At 64.8% G+C, this 16,168-nt stretch overlaps 2 protein-coding genes across 24 annotated transcripts in view; one reads left to right on the top strand and one right to left on the bottom strand.

The window, feature by feature from the left end:
• On the top strand, positions 1-13,808 carry DGKQ (diacylglycerol kinase theta). 8 transcript variants are annotated; one of them, XR_011538830.1, is made up of 23 exons: positions 2-399; positions 3,164-3,243; positions 3,857-3,956; positions 4,379-4,464; positions 4,537-4,662; positions 5,022-5,175; positions 5,260-5,331; positions 5,505-5,647; positions 5,750-5,988; positions 6,079-6,169; positions 6,315-6,369; positions 6,497-6,558; positions 6,934-7,084; positions 7,557-7,595; positions 8,162-8,277; positions 9,807-9,958; positions 10,202-10,350; positions 10,460-10,638; positions 11,028-11,139; positions 11,317-11,463; positions 11,558-11,669; positions 11,743-11,895; positions 12,254-13,808. XR_011538830.1 is itself a non-coding variant. In XM_070615275.1 (23 exons), the coding sequence occupies exons 1-22, from the start codon at positions 132-134 to the stop codon at positions 11,870-11,872; spliced, it is 2,733 nt and encodes a 910-aa protein (XP_070471376.1). In that variant the 5' UTR covers positions 2-131; the 3' UTR covers positions 11,873-11,895; positions 12,254-13,808. The 8 variants fall into 8 exon arrangements, 5 of the variants coding, with proteins under 5 accessions (XP_070471376.1, XP_070471374.1, XP_070471377.1 ...); XM_070615275.1 differs by having other exon boundaries at positions 11,558-11,639; XM_070615273.1 differs by having other exon boundaries at positions 3-399; positions 11,028-11,128; positions 11,558-11,639.
• Positions 13,520-16,168, bottom strand: part of TMEM175 (transmembrane protein 175) — a 27,326-nt gene continuing 24,677 nt past the window's right edge. For all 16 annotated transcript variants that reach the window (XM_070615278.1, XM_070615292.1, XM_070615287.1 and 13 more), the window contains one exon: positions 13,520-14,923. In XM_070615278.1, the coding sequence (XP_070471379.1) occupies positions 14,266-14,923 (658 nt within the window). In that variant the 3' untranslated portion in view covers positions 13,520-14,265. The remainder of the gene's footprint in view (positions 14,924-16,168) is intronic.

Here is a 16,168-nt window from a genome sequence, read left to right on the forward strand (position 1 = left end):
CTGCGCAGTGGCGGCGGGCGCAGTCGGAAGCCCGGCGCGGACAGCGGGGTCGGCGCCGCAGTGCAGCCCCGCTTCCCGGAGCGCGGACCGGGTCGCGCCTGCCGCCGGCGCTCGGGCGGCACGGGCCCGGGATGGCGGCGACGGCTGACCCCGGGGCCCGCGCCTGGGTCGGCAGCGGCTCCCCGCGCCCGGGCAGCCCGGCCTCCAGCCCCGACCTGGGCGGCGGAGGCCGCGCGCGCCCGGGGCCGGGGTCCGGGCCGGGGCCGGAGCGGGCGGGCGCCAGGTCCCCGGGCCCCGCTGCGCCAGGCCACAGCTTCAGGAAGGTGACGCTCACCAAGCCCACCTTCTGCCACCTCTGCTCCGACTTCATCTGGGGGCTGGCCGGCTTCCTGTGCGAAGGTGAGCGCCCACGATCCCCTCGCAAACCCCGTCCCGGGCCCAGACGGGCACCTCCCCGCTGACCTCTGCAGTCCCAGCAGGGGCCTACCCGGGACAGAGCCCTGGCCCCAAGGGGCAGGAGTATGCCCGGCCCAGGCCCTCGCCATGGAGGTGAGGAGGACCGCTCCTCCAGGGGCCTGGGGGCGTCAGGAGCCCGCGCGCGGTACCCCCCTCCACGCCACCGCTGTGGGGTGTAAGGAAAGAACTGCTCCCTGGACTTCCTCGCCTGGGTTGGGGTCCACTGGGGGGAGCGCGGGGAGGGGGCCGCTGGGGCAGGGTGAGCGAGGGGCAGGTGCCTGACTGGGGGATGAGGCCAGCCCACCGGCAGCAGGTGGGACTCCTTCTGTGGGATCCTACCCCAGCTGGGTAGGAGGCAGCAAGGGGCAGCGGCGTGGCCAGGCAGGGTTGGCCTGGGCCCTGGCTCCCGTGCCCTGGTGCCGGTCCATTCTCGCCCTGTGTGCACGCTGCTGCCCACAAGGGGCGAGTGCTGGCGCTGCCTTGGCTCAGACTAATGGAGAGCTGGCCGGGGCCTGCCTGGAGTGCGGCGTGCCCAGACAGGACTCCCTCCTGGTGCCAAGCTGGCCGGCGGGGCGAGGAGGCGCCCCCTCCTCTGGCTCCTGGGCAGCCCGCATGCCTGCTTCGGGGTCTGCTTTCTTCTAGTCCTGCTCCCTTCTGCAGGGCAGGTGGGTGGGACCTTTGACCTGCTCAGGGAGACAGGCCTTCGGCTCTGGAGACAGACGGACCACTCAGGCTGGGGTCTCAGGGTGGGCCTGGCTGGGTCTGGGTACCAGAGACTGGACCCCTCACACAGGATGCCTTCTGCCAGAGAAAATAGCCTGGTCGTCCTGACCCCCCAGGGCTGTACCGTGGGGCCTGGCCGTCTGGCATGGGCTGGTCACCCCTGGTTTCTCTGTCAGATCAGAAATATTGCACTGCCTGCCTGGCCCCTGGGAATGCCACGAGGGTCACCTGAGGTGGGAGACAGACTTGTGCAGGCTGAGTCAGCTCCAGGTCTGAGGCTAGACCCGGGGTCCCCATGCAGGTGAGGGGTAGTAATGGCAGGGCACCAGGTCTGAGGCTAGACCCAGGACCTCCACACAGGTGAGGAGTAGTGAAGGCATAGTGCCTGGTCGAGGCTAGACCCAGGGCCCCCACACAGGTGAGGGTGGTAAAGGCAGAGTGCCAGGTCTGAGGCTAGGCCCAGGACCCCCACACAGGTGAGGGGTAGTGAATGCAGGGCTCCAGGTCTGAGGGGCTCAAGAACCCTTAGCCTGGTCTTGGGGTGAAGCAGCTCGTGGAAAGAGGCTATGCCTGGGGCATGATGTGGGGGGCATGACGTGGAGGCCTTGCCAGGCAGCTGTGTGCACATTCCGCCATCTCTGTGGGTGACAGCTGGTGATCTCTGCCAGCAGAGGGGCTGGACCAGGGTGTTGGAGGAGGAGCCCCCTGCCCTGCCAGGGAGCACCCAGGATGTGGGTGTGGGGTGATCAGGCGCTATCTCTACAGCCAGAGCAGGAAGCTGGGTGCTGCCTGCCCAAAGCTGCTGCCTTCCGCGGCAGAGCGAGTTGGGCGCCTGGGGGGGCCTCCCCACTTCTGCCCACCTCATCTGGCCCCAGCCCACTTCTGGAGCTCTTTCTGAAGGAGGCCTCAGGGCTGCTCTTGCCAGCCCGTAGGAGCTCGTCTGCCTCTGTCTGGGGACTGGGGGGTGGGCTGCAGCCAGTGGGACAGGGCTGCCTCGAGGTCCCCGGGCAAACAGTCTTCACCTGAGGCTATGTTGGGGAGTGTGTTCCTCTGCCGCCTGCCCACTTCCTAGCTCCCTGGAGCCTTGTCCATCCCGTCCCACCCCAGTGCTGTGTGTGCCCCCAGAGGCCACGCCAGCCGCTTCTCCCATCCGCCACCCACTCCTGTCCATCTTTGGGTTTGTCTCCTGGCTGAGCTTAGTCTTGCCGGGACCCCCTTCCTGGAGTCCTGCCCTGCCTCCCCAGGATGAGTGGGGTGCCCCTTGCTGCTCCCATGGGCCTCAGGAGCACAGGCACGTCTGAGTGCTCACCGCCTTTAGAGCCTCTGGGCTGTCTGCTCCTCTGGGTGCGGGCAGGGCAGGTGCAGCCCTCCCGGGGCTGGCTGTCCCGCCTGCCTCAGGGGTCCTGGCCCATCACAGACTGCCTCTGTGTCTCTGAAGGCACACAGCATGTGTGTGCAGTTGGGGGGATGGTGAGGGAAGGGTGTGCTTGGCGAAGCTGGTCTGGGGGGACATGCAGAAATGCAGGAGCTGGCCAAGGCAGGATGCCACCTGCCCACCTGCCTGCCCCTTGCAGAGGGCCAACTGCAGAGGCTGGAAGGAGACCTGGGCCTGCATGTGGGGGGCAGGGGCCATTTTCAGGATGCCAGGACACACCGTCATCCAGGACAGTCAGAACCACCCAGGCCCCTGCTCCCCGCTCTGGGCTGTCTTGGGATGTGGGGTGGGGCAGAGGATCAGGGTGTCCATGGTGCTTCTGGGGGGAGGCTTTGCCGTGCCCTCCCTCTGTCCCCTGGAACTGCCCCCCATCGGCTCTGGCAGAGTGGGCCCACTGTGACGGGTGCTCTGTCCTGTCAGAACGCTGGAGACCCACCACAGTCCTTGGTGGCCCTGCTGCCTGAGGCCTCCCTTCTGCATGCCAAGCCCTGGGGTCTCTTGATTCCTGGGCAGGACAGGGACCAACTCATGCAGCTCTCACTCCCACAGTTTGCAACTTCATGTCACATGAGAAGTGCCTGAAGCATGTGAAGATCCCCTGTGTGACCCTGGCTCCCAGCCTGGTCCGCGTGCGTAAGGGCATGGCTGCCGCACCTGCTGGCAGGGGCCAGGGGGTGGGGGAGGCTGGCAATTGTGGCAGGTCCTGGGCTGGGGGTCAAGATGGCGGGTTGGATGGGGTGGGCCATGGGACCAGCATGGGGGACTTGGATGTCCTGGTCTGGGTCCTCGAGCTGCTGACTGCATTTTTGCCTGTGAGCCCCTCCCAGGGCAGCAGCCAGGCCTCACGCCCCTCTGGTTCTGACACCATCTCCTCTGGGCTCCCTGGGCAGTGCAGCTGGATCAGACCTGGACAGGACCAGTAGGGGCCTGAGCAGCAGAGGAGCAGGCATGTCCCCCACAGAAGGGGCTGCCTGAGACCATGGCTGGAACAGCCCAGCATTGGTCCTGCAGAGTGAGGAGGCAGGCATGCTGGGGAGTCCCCCAGCAGGACCCCTCAGGGGCACCCACAGCACCGAGTAAATAGTGCTCAGGAGGATTTGGGGCTGCTGCAGGGGTCAGGCAGGTGTCATGGGGTGGTGATGGAGCTGTGTGGGATGTGGAGGAAGTCTGGCTGCAGGACTTGGACGGGCAGTGGGATTGGCCAGGAGCCCCTGGGCTGAGGCAGTGCCCTGCTTCCTCCAGGTCCCAGTGGCCCACTGCTTCGGACCCCGGGCGCTGTACAAGCGCAAGTTCTGCGCCGTGTGCCGCAGGGGCCTGGAGGCACCCGCGCTGCGCTGTGAAGGTACTGCCTGGGCCTGCCAGCTCCCTTTGGGGCCAAGCCCCTCCACTCCTCCCAGGGCCCTGATCTCTGCCGCTCAGGGTGGCCCATCCCTGCCCATGGCCGGGTGCTGGTCAGGGTTGGTGGGCAGGAGGCGGAGGGGTGCCCTGGGGGCGGGCGTTTGTGGTTCTAGAGTTGTGCTCGTGGAGGGGAGGCCGGTGCAGGGGCACAGGGGTGCAGGCTGTGCCTTGAAGAGGGCTGGGCGGGGAGAGACAGGGGCGGACAGTCCCCTCCCGCCGAGAGGATGGGGCTGTCCTTGCCCGGCACATCTGGCGCAGGCAGGTTAAAGAAAGCTTGGACAGGGCGAGGGCGGGACCCAGGCGGGCGAGAAGGCGGCGGGGGCCGTGGGGAGCGGCGAGAGACCCCTAAACCTGTCCGCCCCCCAGTGTGTGAGCTGCACGTTCACCCCGACTGTGTGCCCTTCGCCTGCAGCGACTGCCGCCAGTGCCACCGGGACGGGCACCGGGACCACGTGAGTGTGGGGGGGTTGGAGGGCTGGGGGGCACGGGGGACCCGGCGAACTCATTGATGGCCCCCTCCGCAGGACACACACCACCACCACTGGCGGGAGGGGAACCTGCCCTCCGGCGCGCGCTGCGAGGTCTGCAGGAAGACGTGCGGCTCCTCTGATGTGCTGGCAGGTGTGCGCTGCGAGTGGTGCGGAGTGCAGGTGCGGCTGGCTCTGGGGGGCAGCAGGAAGGTGGGGTGGAGCCTGGGGGCGGTGGGCGGGTGGGGTGGGGCGTGGCCAGAGCGGGGCCCTGGGCAGGTGGGGTGGGGCCTGGGATCTAGGGGGCGAGTGCATTGTCCCGTGGGAAAGCAGCGTGGAGAGCGTGGCGGTGCCCCCCCCCCCGCCCCCCCCGTCCGTCTGAGCTGTCTGCGTTGCTCTCTTTCGGGGTGGGGGCTCCTGTTGTACAGAGGAGAGTGTTAAGGCCACGCGCTCAGCGTGGGCCCCGGTGGAGTCACTGAGAGCCGCCTGGACCCCGGCCTCTCCTGCGCGGAGGCCCCAGGCTCAAGCCTGTGCCCCCTCAGGCCCACTCAGTCTGCTCCACGGCACTCGCCCCCGAGTGCACGTTCGGGCGCCTGCGAACCCTGATCCTGCCCCCTGCGTGCGTGCGCTTGCTATCCCGCAACTTCAGCAAGATGCACTGCTTCCGCATCTCCGAGAGCGTGACCCCAGAGCCGGGTGAGCGCGGGGCGGGGGCGGGAGTGGCGGGCGGCGGGGTGGGGGCTGGGCGCTGAGTGAGACTCCGCTGTGTCTGTCCTGTAGGCGAAGGGGACGATGGTGTGGACACGAGCTCCCCCGCTGGCCCGGGCAGAGAGGCGCTGGCGCCAGAGTCTGGTAAGTGCCGCTTAGCTGTCGCCCAGGCCCCGGCCAGGACCCCCGCTCCGTTCCCCACCTAGTCCCTAGTGCCCGTCCGCCCCCCTATCCGGTCCCTCGTCCCCCATCCTGTGCTTCATCCTGTCCCTCTTTCCCGCATCCCATTCCTCCCCCATCCCTCCTCCCCCACGCAGGCCCCAGCACCAGAGATTCACAGCCATTTCCCTCTGGCCCAGGCAAGCAGACCCTGAGGATTTTTGATGGAAATGACGCTGTGCAGCGAAACTACTTCCGTGTCATCACTGTCCCGCGCTTGGCCAGGAGTGAGGAGCTGCTGGTAACGGGGAGCCCCCCAGGGGCTGTGGCAGGCCCATCCCTGGGGGTTGTGGTGCCCAGCACGGCTGCGGCGCCCATGCACACCTGGCCCCCTCCCCTGCAGGAGGCAGCGCTGCGGGCCTACTACATCACGGAAGACCCTCACAACTTCGACCTGCAGGTGCTCCCCGCACCTGCACAGGCTGGCGAAACCGGGGCCCGGGGAAAGTCCCGGAGTGGCGGGTCTGCAGAGGAGGAGGGCAGCCAAGGCCCCGGGTCCCTCGAGGCTGTGTCTGAGGCCTGGATCATCCGCGCTCTGCCCCGCCCTCAGGAGGTCCTGAAGATCTACCCTGCCTGGCTCAAGTGAGGCCCAGGCGGAGGCACAGGGTCTGCCTGCGGGAGTCGGGAGGGGGCGGGCCGCCTGACCAGAGCTCCTGAGCTTGTCCCCTGCAGGGTGGGTGTGGCCTACGTGTCCATCCGTGTGACCCCACAGAGCACTGCTCGGACCGTGGTGCTGGAGGTTCTCCCACTGCTTGGATGCCAGGTGTGTACACTGGGCCCACCCTGGTGCTGGCCAGCCCACTGGGCCAGGCTGCTGTTCCACCTCTGGTGTGGCCGCCCTGGCTGGGTGTCCTGAGGAGGGTGGAGGAACTGGTCCAGGTCTTATGCCCCAAACCCTGCCCCCACAGGCCGAGGGTGCTGAGAGCTTCCAGCTGGTGGAGGTGCTCATGGGCAGCAGGCAAGGTGAGTGGGCATCCTGCAGCTAATGTCCTGAGTGGTGTGCCTCCTGGTGCCCTGGGCCTCAGGGCAGCTATTTGCAGAGGTGAGCAAGGCACCTGGTGCTGATAGGCCATGCCTCTCGCCCCTGTAGTCCAGCGGACGGTGATGGCAGATGAGGAGCCCCTGCTTGACCGGCTTCGAGACATCCGGCAGGTCAGTGGGTGTGGATGCTGGTCCCTGGGGAGCTGCTGGACTTTGGCCATGGCCTCCACCTCGTGGAGAGAGAGTCTACCCTGGACCTCACGTCCACCTTGGTGGGCAGCTGACCCTCCTGGCTGGCAGTGCCTCTCCTGGGCCTGGTGGATCTGAGTGCTTCCTAACTTGTCACTTGCTCCTGGGAGGTGGGGTCCCTGAGGGGAGTGGAGGGGCCTGTCCTGAGGGAGGCCACCTGTGAGTTCTTCCCCTTCTCCCCTCCCCATCTTGGCCTGTTCCTCCTGGGGACTCTTCCAGCGGCCCCTTCCCAGATGGGGAGGGTGGGCCGGGCACCCCTGGGGCTCTGCTCAGTGCCCCCTGCCCCTCTCCCTGCAGACGTCCTTGCGACAGATGAGCCAGACGCGGTTCTACGTGGTGGAGGGCAGGGCCCTGGCCCCCCACGTTTCCCTGTTTGTCGGTGGCCTGCCACCTGGCCTATCCTCCGAGGAGTACAGCAGCCTGCTGGACGAGGCTGTGGCCACCAAAGGTGTGACTGCCTGGGCCGGGCTGGGCTCCTGGCTGCCAGGGACATAGCGGGGCCTGAGAGCAGGCCCTGGGGCTGCTGTGCTGAGGTCGAGTCCTGGGTCCTTCTGCCCCCTTGCTGTTCGAGCCTTCGCCCAGATGCTTCTTGCCACATGACCCTCTGTCCTCACCTCTGGGGCTCTGACTGCATCCCCTCCTCTGAGGAGGACTTCTGAGCCTCTGGCCTCTCTGCCCTGGCCCTGGCACGGGGCAGGCACTTCCTGGGGTCTGGCCCTGCTGGGTTGTGCGAAGTTACCCTGAGTAGGAGGTGGGGGCTGCCTGAGTGTGGATGGCCGTGAGGGCAGCATCCCAGTGGGTGGGTCAGGGGCCTGGGGGGAGGTCAGGGCCTGGAGGGAGGGAGTCGGAGGCCTGGGGGGGTCAGGCCCCAGGCCTCTGTGCTGCGTGTCCTGCTTCCCTGACCCAGCCTGTCTTTGCAGCGGGCCTGGTGTCTGTGAGCCACGTCTACTCCTCTCAAGGTGAGCCCCCTAGGGGTCATCCCAGGCCACAGCTGGAGTTAGAGTAGGAGCCCCCCACCCTTTGCTGCTGTGTTTCCTTGTTGGGACCTGACCTTTCTCTGGGGCCGCGTGCAGGGAACCGTTTGAGTGCATTTTTTGGCTCACGGCTGCGATGCTTTTGCTAAAACGTGACTGAGGCCCAGAAAACATTCCCTCCGTGCTCGTTCTGCCCATGGGTTCATGTCTTTTATCACAGAAAACCTCACATCTGCCCACAAGTGGCAGGACAGACTGTGAGCCTGCGTCCCTTCTGTGGGTCCTCAGCAGTTAGCAGCGTTCTCCATTTTTGTGGGGCGTACCCCCGCCGTGGGTCCTAGGCCACCCCTCCCCACCTCATGGTGGTCTCGCTCTTGTCCACCCACCATGTCCTGTTTCTCAGCTCGGCCATCCTTGAAGGCTCCCTGGGGGGAGAAGTCGCACCGGGTAGACACCCTTGGGTGGGCTGACCTGAGGCCAGCTACAGTGGAGCCCGTTCTGGCTAGGGGGTGGCAAGACCCCGACCTGAGCTCACGGTCCACCTGCCACAGGTGCAGTGGTGCTGGGCGTGGCCTGTTTCGCAGAGGCTGAGCGACTGTACATGCTGGTCAAGGACACAGTTGTGCATGGCCGGCCACTGACTGCCCTGGTGCTCCCTGATGTGCTGGTGAGTGGGCCCGGGGTGGGCACTAGGGGGATGTGGCCTCCACAGCTGGTTTGTTTAACGCTCTGGGGTTGGAGCGAAGTCTGCCGCACACGGTCTGATTTACACAGAGGGGGGTGCCTGAGGTCCCCGCTGGAGGCCTGCAATGGCAGCTGACAGGCCAAGGACCGCAGAGGCAGCGTCCTGCTGGGCCCTGGCACCTCTCCCCCGTGCAGGTGCCCTGGGACTTCTGCTTGTGCCCCGACCACCTCTGGCCAGTAGGTGGTGCTCTTTGCCTGGGATGCTGGGCGCCTGGCGGCTGGCACAGGGCAAAAGTGGGCGTCTCGAGGGCACTGCTGTGGTCAGGGTGAGGGGAGGGGCCAGAGTCCCACCCCTGCCCTGTGCCTTCACTGCAGCCTCTGGTCCTTGGCACTGCTGGCCCCAGGGCCCCTCGAGGTGTCCATGGCTGCTCTGCCCCTGACCCCTGACCCTGACCACTGACCCCCGTCCAGGCGGAGCAGAATTAGAGCAGATGGGCATAGAGTCTGTGGCTGGGTGGGCGACACCTACAGGTCCTGGATGCCCCATCCCCACCCAAGCCAGGTGGAGAAGGTGGGTCCTGCCCAAGTCAGGACAGGGTGGCCATACCTCCATCCTAATGAGGACGCAGTGCCTGCAGGGCAGGGCCCCAGCAGCTGGCCCGTGGGCAGAGCTGGCAGGCGATGCCAACATGCGCTTTCTCTTTCCTGTCAGCTGCCTGCCCCGGGGTGAGCAGGTAAGTGGTGACTGCAGGCAGCTCTGCCCAGTGGGCCACATGTCACCCCATGTGTCCTCGGCCTCGAGCCACGGCCACTTTCCACTGTATCTGTGCCAAGCTTGTCTGTTTTCTGTCACCTAGCAACCCCCATCATGGGGACTCTAGACCCCCCACCTCACCGTTGTGGGGACCCAGCTCCCCTGCTCACTGTCTCCTGGGCACTGTGTTTTGGGGGTTGTGTGTGGGAGGATGGGCCTCGTCCAGAGGCTGAGGGGACACGTGGGGCCACCCTGTGAACTGGGCTGTCCTCCCAGCTGCTACGTGGGTGGTTGGGGGCCCTGGAGTTGCAGTTCCTCCCGGGTGTGTGGTCCCCCCAGGGTGTGTGCCAGGTGACTCAGAGGGGCAGGTGGGGTCCCGCGTGGGCTTCCTGCCTACCTAGGCGCATTAGCTGTGTAGATGAGGCAGAGGCTGCAGTCTGGGGCCCTGTGTCGCTGTGGTTGTGGCAGGGCCTGTGTGCTTAGAGCTCCAGGCCGGCCGGCCTCTTCCCTGCCCCATTGGCCAGTGGCCTATGGGCGTCCCTCTGCCATGGCGGTGCCCCGAGTGGTCTGTGGCGAGGTAGTGATGGCCATGCAGCCCCTCGTGTGTGCCTTCCTTGGGAGGGGCTGGCCCCAGGCTGGTTCAGGCCAGGTGGGCTCAGGGTGGGGGGTGGTCCCTGCCTGGGCAGTAGGGTGGGGAGACACCGGCTCTGCACAAAGGGTGGCCTTGGGAGCACACTCTGACCCGCCCCATCTGCCAGCACACGAAGCTGCCCCCAGACTGCCGCCCCCTCCTCGTGTTTGTGAACCCCAGAAGCGGAGGCCTCAAGGGCCGTGACCTGCTCTGCAGTTTCCGGAAGCTGCTGAACCCCCACCAGGTCTTTGAGCTGACCAACGGGGGGCCTCTGCCCGGGTGAGTCCGGCAAGCCTCTGCCACACTGAACGGAGCCTGGCAGGCACCCGAGGGGGGCCCATACACACCTGCCGACGGCCGGTGGGAACAGGTTGGGGTTCGGTATGGAACCCTCACGGGCTGCCTTGGATGGGGGATGAGCTGCGGCCTGCTCTGCCCCAGGGTCGCGATTTCCCCACCCACTTGTTGCGCACCTGCATGGCCGTGGCTGTGGCAGGACACCTCCTGTCTCCCTCTCGCCAGGTTTCACGTGTTCTCCCAGCTGCCCTGCTTCCGGGTGCTGGTGTGCGGTGGGGATGGCACCGTGGGCTGGGTGCTGGCTGCCCTGGAGGAGATGCGGCACCATCTGGCCTGCCCGGAGCCTTCTGTGGCCATCCTGCCCCTGGGCACAGGTGGGTCAGCTGGCGAGTAGGGTTTATCCCTTCTTGCCCAAGTTTCACTTGAGGCCCAGGGTGGGGGGGTGGGTGTGGACAGTCAGTGTGCATCTTGCCCGTGTCCCAGGGAATGACCTTGGCCGGGTCCTCCGCTGGGGGGCGGGCTACAGTGGAGAGGACCCCTTCTCCGTGCTGGTATCAGTGGATGAGGCAGATGCTGTGCTCATGGACCGCTGGACCATTCTGCTGGATGCTCACGAGGCCACTGGTGCGGAGAACAGTGTGGCAGATGTGGAGCCCCCCAAGGTACCCATGTGCTGGGTGAGGGTATGGCACCGCTGGGCCCCCTGCAGGTGACTCTTTACCACATCCGTCTAGGGACTTGCCCTTGTCCCGGCCACACTCTGGCGTGGGTGCCAGTGCCATCCCCTCTACGGATGGGGAAGCTGAGGCACAAAGCAGTGACTTTCTGGGTGGCAAGCCCAGGGCTACCTAGCTCAGACCTTTGCCTGCCCCGTGTGCCACGCTGTCCCCCCTGGCCACTGGCAGTTACTAAGCAGGGTGGTCACCAGACAGAAGCAGTTCTGACGATGGCAGCGGAGTTGGGTTGGAGACAAGGAGGCTGGACACAGCCTGGGGCATGGGGAGCACTTGGCAGGGCTGACGGGGCCACATGGGAACATGTTTTGACCCAGATTGTGCAAATGAGTAACTACTGTGGGATTGGCATCGACGCAGAGCTAAGCCTGGACTTCCACCAGGCACGGGAGGAGGAGCCCGGCAAGTTCACGAGCAGGTGCGAGAAGAGTAAGAACAGGAGCTTGGGGCTGCTCTAGGCAAAGCAGGGGCTGCCCCCTGGTGATGGCACTCTGCACTTCCTGCTGGTTCACCAGCAGGAAGTGGTGGAGGGGGCTCCAACCTGGGTCTGTTTTAGGCTGGGCAAGGGCCCCATCTTGTGACAGCAGACATGTCCCCCTTCTGCAGGTTCCACAACAAGGGTGTGTATGTGCGGGTCGGGCTGCAGAAGATCAGCCACTCACGCAGCCTGCACAAGGAGATCCGGCTGCAGGTGGAGCAGCAGCAGGTGGAGCTGCCCAGCATCGAGGGCCTCATCTTTATCAACATCCCCAGGTGCCAGCGGTGGACTCCCGGGCACTCTGGCCTCGGGTGGGGCTCTGGCCCTCGTCCAGCCTGCCCTCTTACCTTCCTACCCCTCTCTGCACAGCTGGGGGTCGGGGGCTGACCTGTGGGGTTCCGAGAGCGACTCGAGGTTTGAGAAGCCGCGCATGGATGACGGGCTGCTGGAGGTGGTGGGGGTGACGGGTGTCATGCACATGGTGAGTGGGAGGGCCGGGGGTGCCGGGCTGGTGTGGTGCTGCGACCCACTGAGCCCAGGGTGCTCTCCGGCAGGGCCAGGTCCAGGGAGGGCTGCGCTCTGGCATCCGCATCGCCCAGGGCTCCTACTTCCGTGTCACCCTGCTCAAAGCCACACCTGTGCAGGTGGATGGTGAGCCCTGGGTCCAGGGTCCTGGGCACATGATCATCTCAGCTGTGGGCCCAAAGGTATGTCCAATGTGGGGTGAGCCAGGAGGGGCCAGAGAGCCAGTGATGAGGTGGGCTCAGTGCTGGGAGGTCTCGGCTATACAGAGTGGCCAGCATGGCCCTGGTGCATGGGCAGTCCTGCTGCAGCTGGTTCTTCCCCAACTCCGGGTCACAGGTTCCCCCTGGGGCCTCAGAGGGGAGGGGTGGCTGCTGGACAATGGTCAGGCTTGAGCTCCCTCCCCACAAGCTGCAGTCATGGCAACCACCCTGCTCCTTCTCTTCTGTAAATGGGGTGGGATGGCGTTGGGCGTCCTGGGGTCCCAGAGCCAGGTGGCCCACTGTGTCACCCAGTCCTCTGACCTCCCCTGCCCCGGGACAGGTCCACATGCTCAGGAAGGCCAAGCAGAAGCCCAGGAAGGCCGGGACCCCCAAGGACGCCTGAGCAGATGGGGTGCCTATACCCCTAGGGGGGACCCCAGGTAGAGGAGGGTACTGGAGCAGCCTGTGCCCGTCCTGCAGCAGCGCTGGCAGGTGGATGGACCTCCTTGCAGCCCTGACTCAGGGCGATTCCCCCTTGTCCCCGAGCCCCATGGAAACTGCTGGGTGGGTAGCAGGCATTTCCTCCCCTGTCTCCACACCAGTGACTGGGGTGGGCACAGGGTTCCAGCTGGCCAGTCCGCTCGCCCCCTGGAGGAGGGGCACTCCTCCCTTTGTGTCCCCCACCACCCTCAGCCCTTCCAGCTGGGTGGTGCTGGACTTCATCTTGTGTTCCTCAGGCCATCCCCCTGGATGTTCTGACACAGCAGCTGGCTCCGTGGGCTCTGGGTGTGCCCAGCACAGACACAGGATGCCCCAGCCACTAGCTCCTCTGGCCTTGCTTCACCAGTGAGGGCTGGGTGGGGCCACCTGCTGTGTGTCTTGGGCAGAAGGTGCCTTCTCTGCTGCTCGTCACCGCAGGCGAGCTGCATGGGATGCAGGGCCCAGGCAGCTGGCTGGGCCTCGTCCCAACCCTGGCTGGTGGCGCCAGAGTGACAGGGCTGCACCTGGGGAGAGGGGGGCCAGGTGGGCTTGGCCACCATTGTGAAGAGTGCGCCTGGAAGGGACCAGAAGCAAACCCACACCAGCCGGGGCCCTGGAGGCCCAGAGGAAGGTAGTGGAGTGAAGTGTGGAGGAGCCAGCTTTAATCACCCCAGGATCTACTCAGCACTCTGTGTTCTGTTTGCCATCACTCAACGTGCCAGTTGCCAGTGTCCGCTCAGCAGATGGGACTTCTGCGGGCTCAGTGCTTCTCCACGTGGAGACCCAGCACTGTGGGACGTGGGATGTGGGACAAGGCTGCCGGGTGGGCTGCTGGCAACTACGTCTCCCCTAAGCCCAGAGTCACACCTCAGATCCCAGGAGGACCCTGACCAAACCTGAACTACCTGCCTGGGAGGTCTCCTGAGGGCCCCAAAGGAGGGATTCACGAATCCTCACCCTTCCCAGTTCTCCCCTCTGCCTGGCACCTGCCAGCCGGGCTGGGCCCTCACACCCCTCAGCCACGGCTTTGCCCTGAGTTTGGTTTCAACCTCAGGTCAGGCCCCGCCCAGCCCTGTGCCCCAAAAGCTTCTGCCAAAACCGCACAAACCAATGCACTGTAACAGCATTTGTGGTGGATGTTCTTGTCACGTGCCTCCCGCACACAGATGCACATTCCTCGTGGTCGCGTCCCCCAGTCCCCAGTGGTGTAATTAGTTTTTGCTCTACAGGCCCTGCTGTTGATTTCCGTCTATAGGAATTGTCTGTAAATTGTGGTTAGGGTGTCTGTCCTCTGTATTTAAGCAAATCTGTGTGCTAGGTGGGGCTGCGTGGGCTCTGCGCTGTCCCTCGTGTGTAACTTATACCTGAATGTGACCATAATTTATATCCAGGACAATACAGTCTGGGCACTGCCATCCTGCTGCTCTTGTCCCTCTCTGTGCCTAATGACCAGAGTGAGAGGAGGGATGGTTTGGCAGCCCAGCAGCCACCAGGGAGCTCTGCATGCTGAGGCGGTGGGCCACAGTGAGCTGAGCCACATCCAGGGATGCTGCACTGCCTGTCAAGGACCCAGGGCCACATCTGCACCCACGCCCCCAGAAGGCCGAGGCTGTGGGCGCCCCAGCTGCCCCTGGAAACAAACACTTGAATGCCAGCCCCCATGTGGCTTGTCTTAGCTTGACGGAGACAGGATGTGGGCCTGGGGGACAGAGATGGGCACAACAGCAACGCAAAGCTGTGAAGCTCCTCTGCAGGAGTGGAGAGCCGCCTGTGGACTGAGTAGAACAGAAAATGTCACGATGAGAGGAGCACCCAAGCTCGGGCCACTGGGCTGACATCTGGGCCTCCGGCTGGGGTGGGTGGGACCTCGAGCTAGCAGGCAGCAGGGAGGAGTGGGGCCCTCGAGTCATCCTCGCCCCCAGGCTCTGGCAGGCGGAGGCCACGCAGAGCCCGCAGGACGGCCAGGGCCAGGCGCACAAGGAGACGCAGCAGCAGGAAGGCGAAGGGCACGGCGATCTGCATGAGGTGGAAGATGGCTGTGCTGAACCTGCTCAGGAAGCAGGTGGACGCGAAGGCCAGCAGGCTGGCACAGGGGTACAGTGCGAGCTTGGCAAACATGAACGCGTGCTCCCGGCCCCCAAATCGCGCGGAGGGCTGCAGTGTCTCCCTCTCATGCAGGAGGGCTGTGGTCCAGATAGCAAACTGGAAGATGCTGGCGAAGAAGATGATGGCGCAGCTGACGCGCACGCTCTCTAGCTCGTCGCGGGGCTGCTGGGCGAAGGCCGAGGTCTGCTGGTAGGCCAGCGGGAGGCCACCCACGAAGGCCAGCGAGAGTGTGTTGAGCAGGCCCATGGACTGTGTGGCCTTTCGGATGTGCAGGAAGAGTGAGTGGTGGGCGAACCAGAGCAGGCCCACTGTGGCAAAGGAGCCGAAGTACGCCAGGAAGTGCGGCCCATACACGCTCAGCGCTGCCACCAGGCTGCCTTGGAACTTCTCCCTCACGTCCTTGGCGTCCGGGACGTTGTCCTCACTGGGGATTTGAACAGACGGCATTGGTGGCAGCCTCACCACAGGGTGTCTGGTCAGGGCTGCAGCCCCGCCCTGTCCGAGCCGTGAAGGCCACCTGGCCCCTGGCATGCTTGAATTTCAGATGAATGACGTGGACTTCAGCACACGAGTTTTCATTTTACTATGTCTATTTACACACCTAGTATTTTAAACAATTTTGTGTCATTCATCTGAAGCTCAAACTTAACTGCATCCTGTCTCTTCGTCACTAAGTGGCAGCCCTGCCCACGAGACCCCAGGGTAGGCTTGTGTGGTCTGTCCACCCTCCTGCAGCTGCCTGTCCACTTGGGGAGTGGTTCTGCAGATCTGAGGGGGGCTTGCCTCCATAGTTGTCAGAGTCCAGGGCCATACTTTATTGTAAAGAGCAATTCTGAGCAAAAGCCGGCTCCCTGGCTTCTCCCTCTCATGGGGGTCGTGGGGGCTACTGCCCCCAACTGCACAGCCCAGAGCGCACAGTGGTGGCGTCCTCTTATCACTGAGGGGGGGTGCAGCCTGAGACACTGTCCTCACAACGGCAGCTGCATGTGTGTGGGGGGAGCTGGAACTTCGAGGGTTTGAAGGTGGAGATAGGAGACAGCCTCGGGGCTTGCCTGGAGACCCCCACCTGGGTCCTTGGGGCTGGCAGGGAGGGTGGCTGTGGCTCTGGGTGGAGGGAAGATGCCACCCCCCCGGTCCCTAACTGCAGCCACTCTGTGCAGCTACTCGGCGAGGGGCCCAAGATAGTGTGGCCCTGGCTGCAGGGCTTAGGTCTAGCTCAGAGATCAGTATCCATGAACGTTCGCTCCCAATTTTTAAGAATTCTCAAGTCACAGTAGGAAAAAGCTACCAAGAGAATTAAGAGAATCGAGACTTCAGATTATCAGATAGGGAACGTGAACCAGAGTGCTCTGACATGTAATGCAATAGGAACGCACTGAAATACGACTGTCAAAAAGGATGGAAAGTTTGGAAAAGCAGCAAATAAAACGCACAGAAATAAAAACACAGTACCTAAGATCAGAAGGCTGACGGACGGAAGAGGTGGGTCAGGCGGAGCAGAGGAGCGAACAGTGAAGGGAAGGGATGAGGCCAAAGCAGAGCGGAGGATGTGGGCGGGAGACAGATGCGGCACAGGACAGGGACCCTCCCTGGCGTGCCCCGCCCCGGCCCTGCTCACAGGTGGGGACTGCTGGCAGGGAGACCCCCGGCTCTGGGAGCTCTGCCCCGG

Source organism: Equus przewalskii, chromosome 3 (genome assembly GCF_037783145.1).
Source record: "Equus przewalskii isolate Varuska chromosome 3, EquPr2, whole genome shotgun sequence".
In the NCBI taxonomy this organism is placed as follows: domain Eukaryota; kingdom Metazoa; phylum Chordata; class Mammalia; order Perissodactyla; family Equidae; genus Equus; species Equus przewalskii.

Coding starts and splice junctions, on each gene's coding strand:
- DGKQ (XM_070615272.1), top strand. CDS start 132: ATGGCGGCGACGGCTGACCCCGGGGCCCGCGCCTGGGTCGGCAGCGGC. Junction 9,959..10,201: donor AACGGGGGGCCTCTGCCCGG/GTGAGTCCGGCA, acceptor CCCTCTCGCCAG/GTTTCACGTGTTCTCCCAGC. Junction 11,129..11,316: donor CCCGGCAAGTTCACGAGCAG/GTGCGAGAAGAG, acceptor CCCCTTCTGCAG/GTTCCACAACAAGGGTGTGT.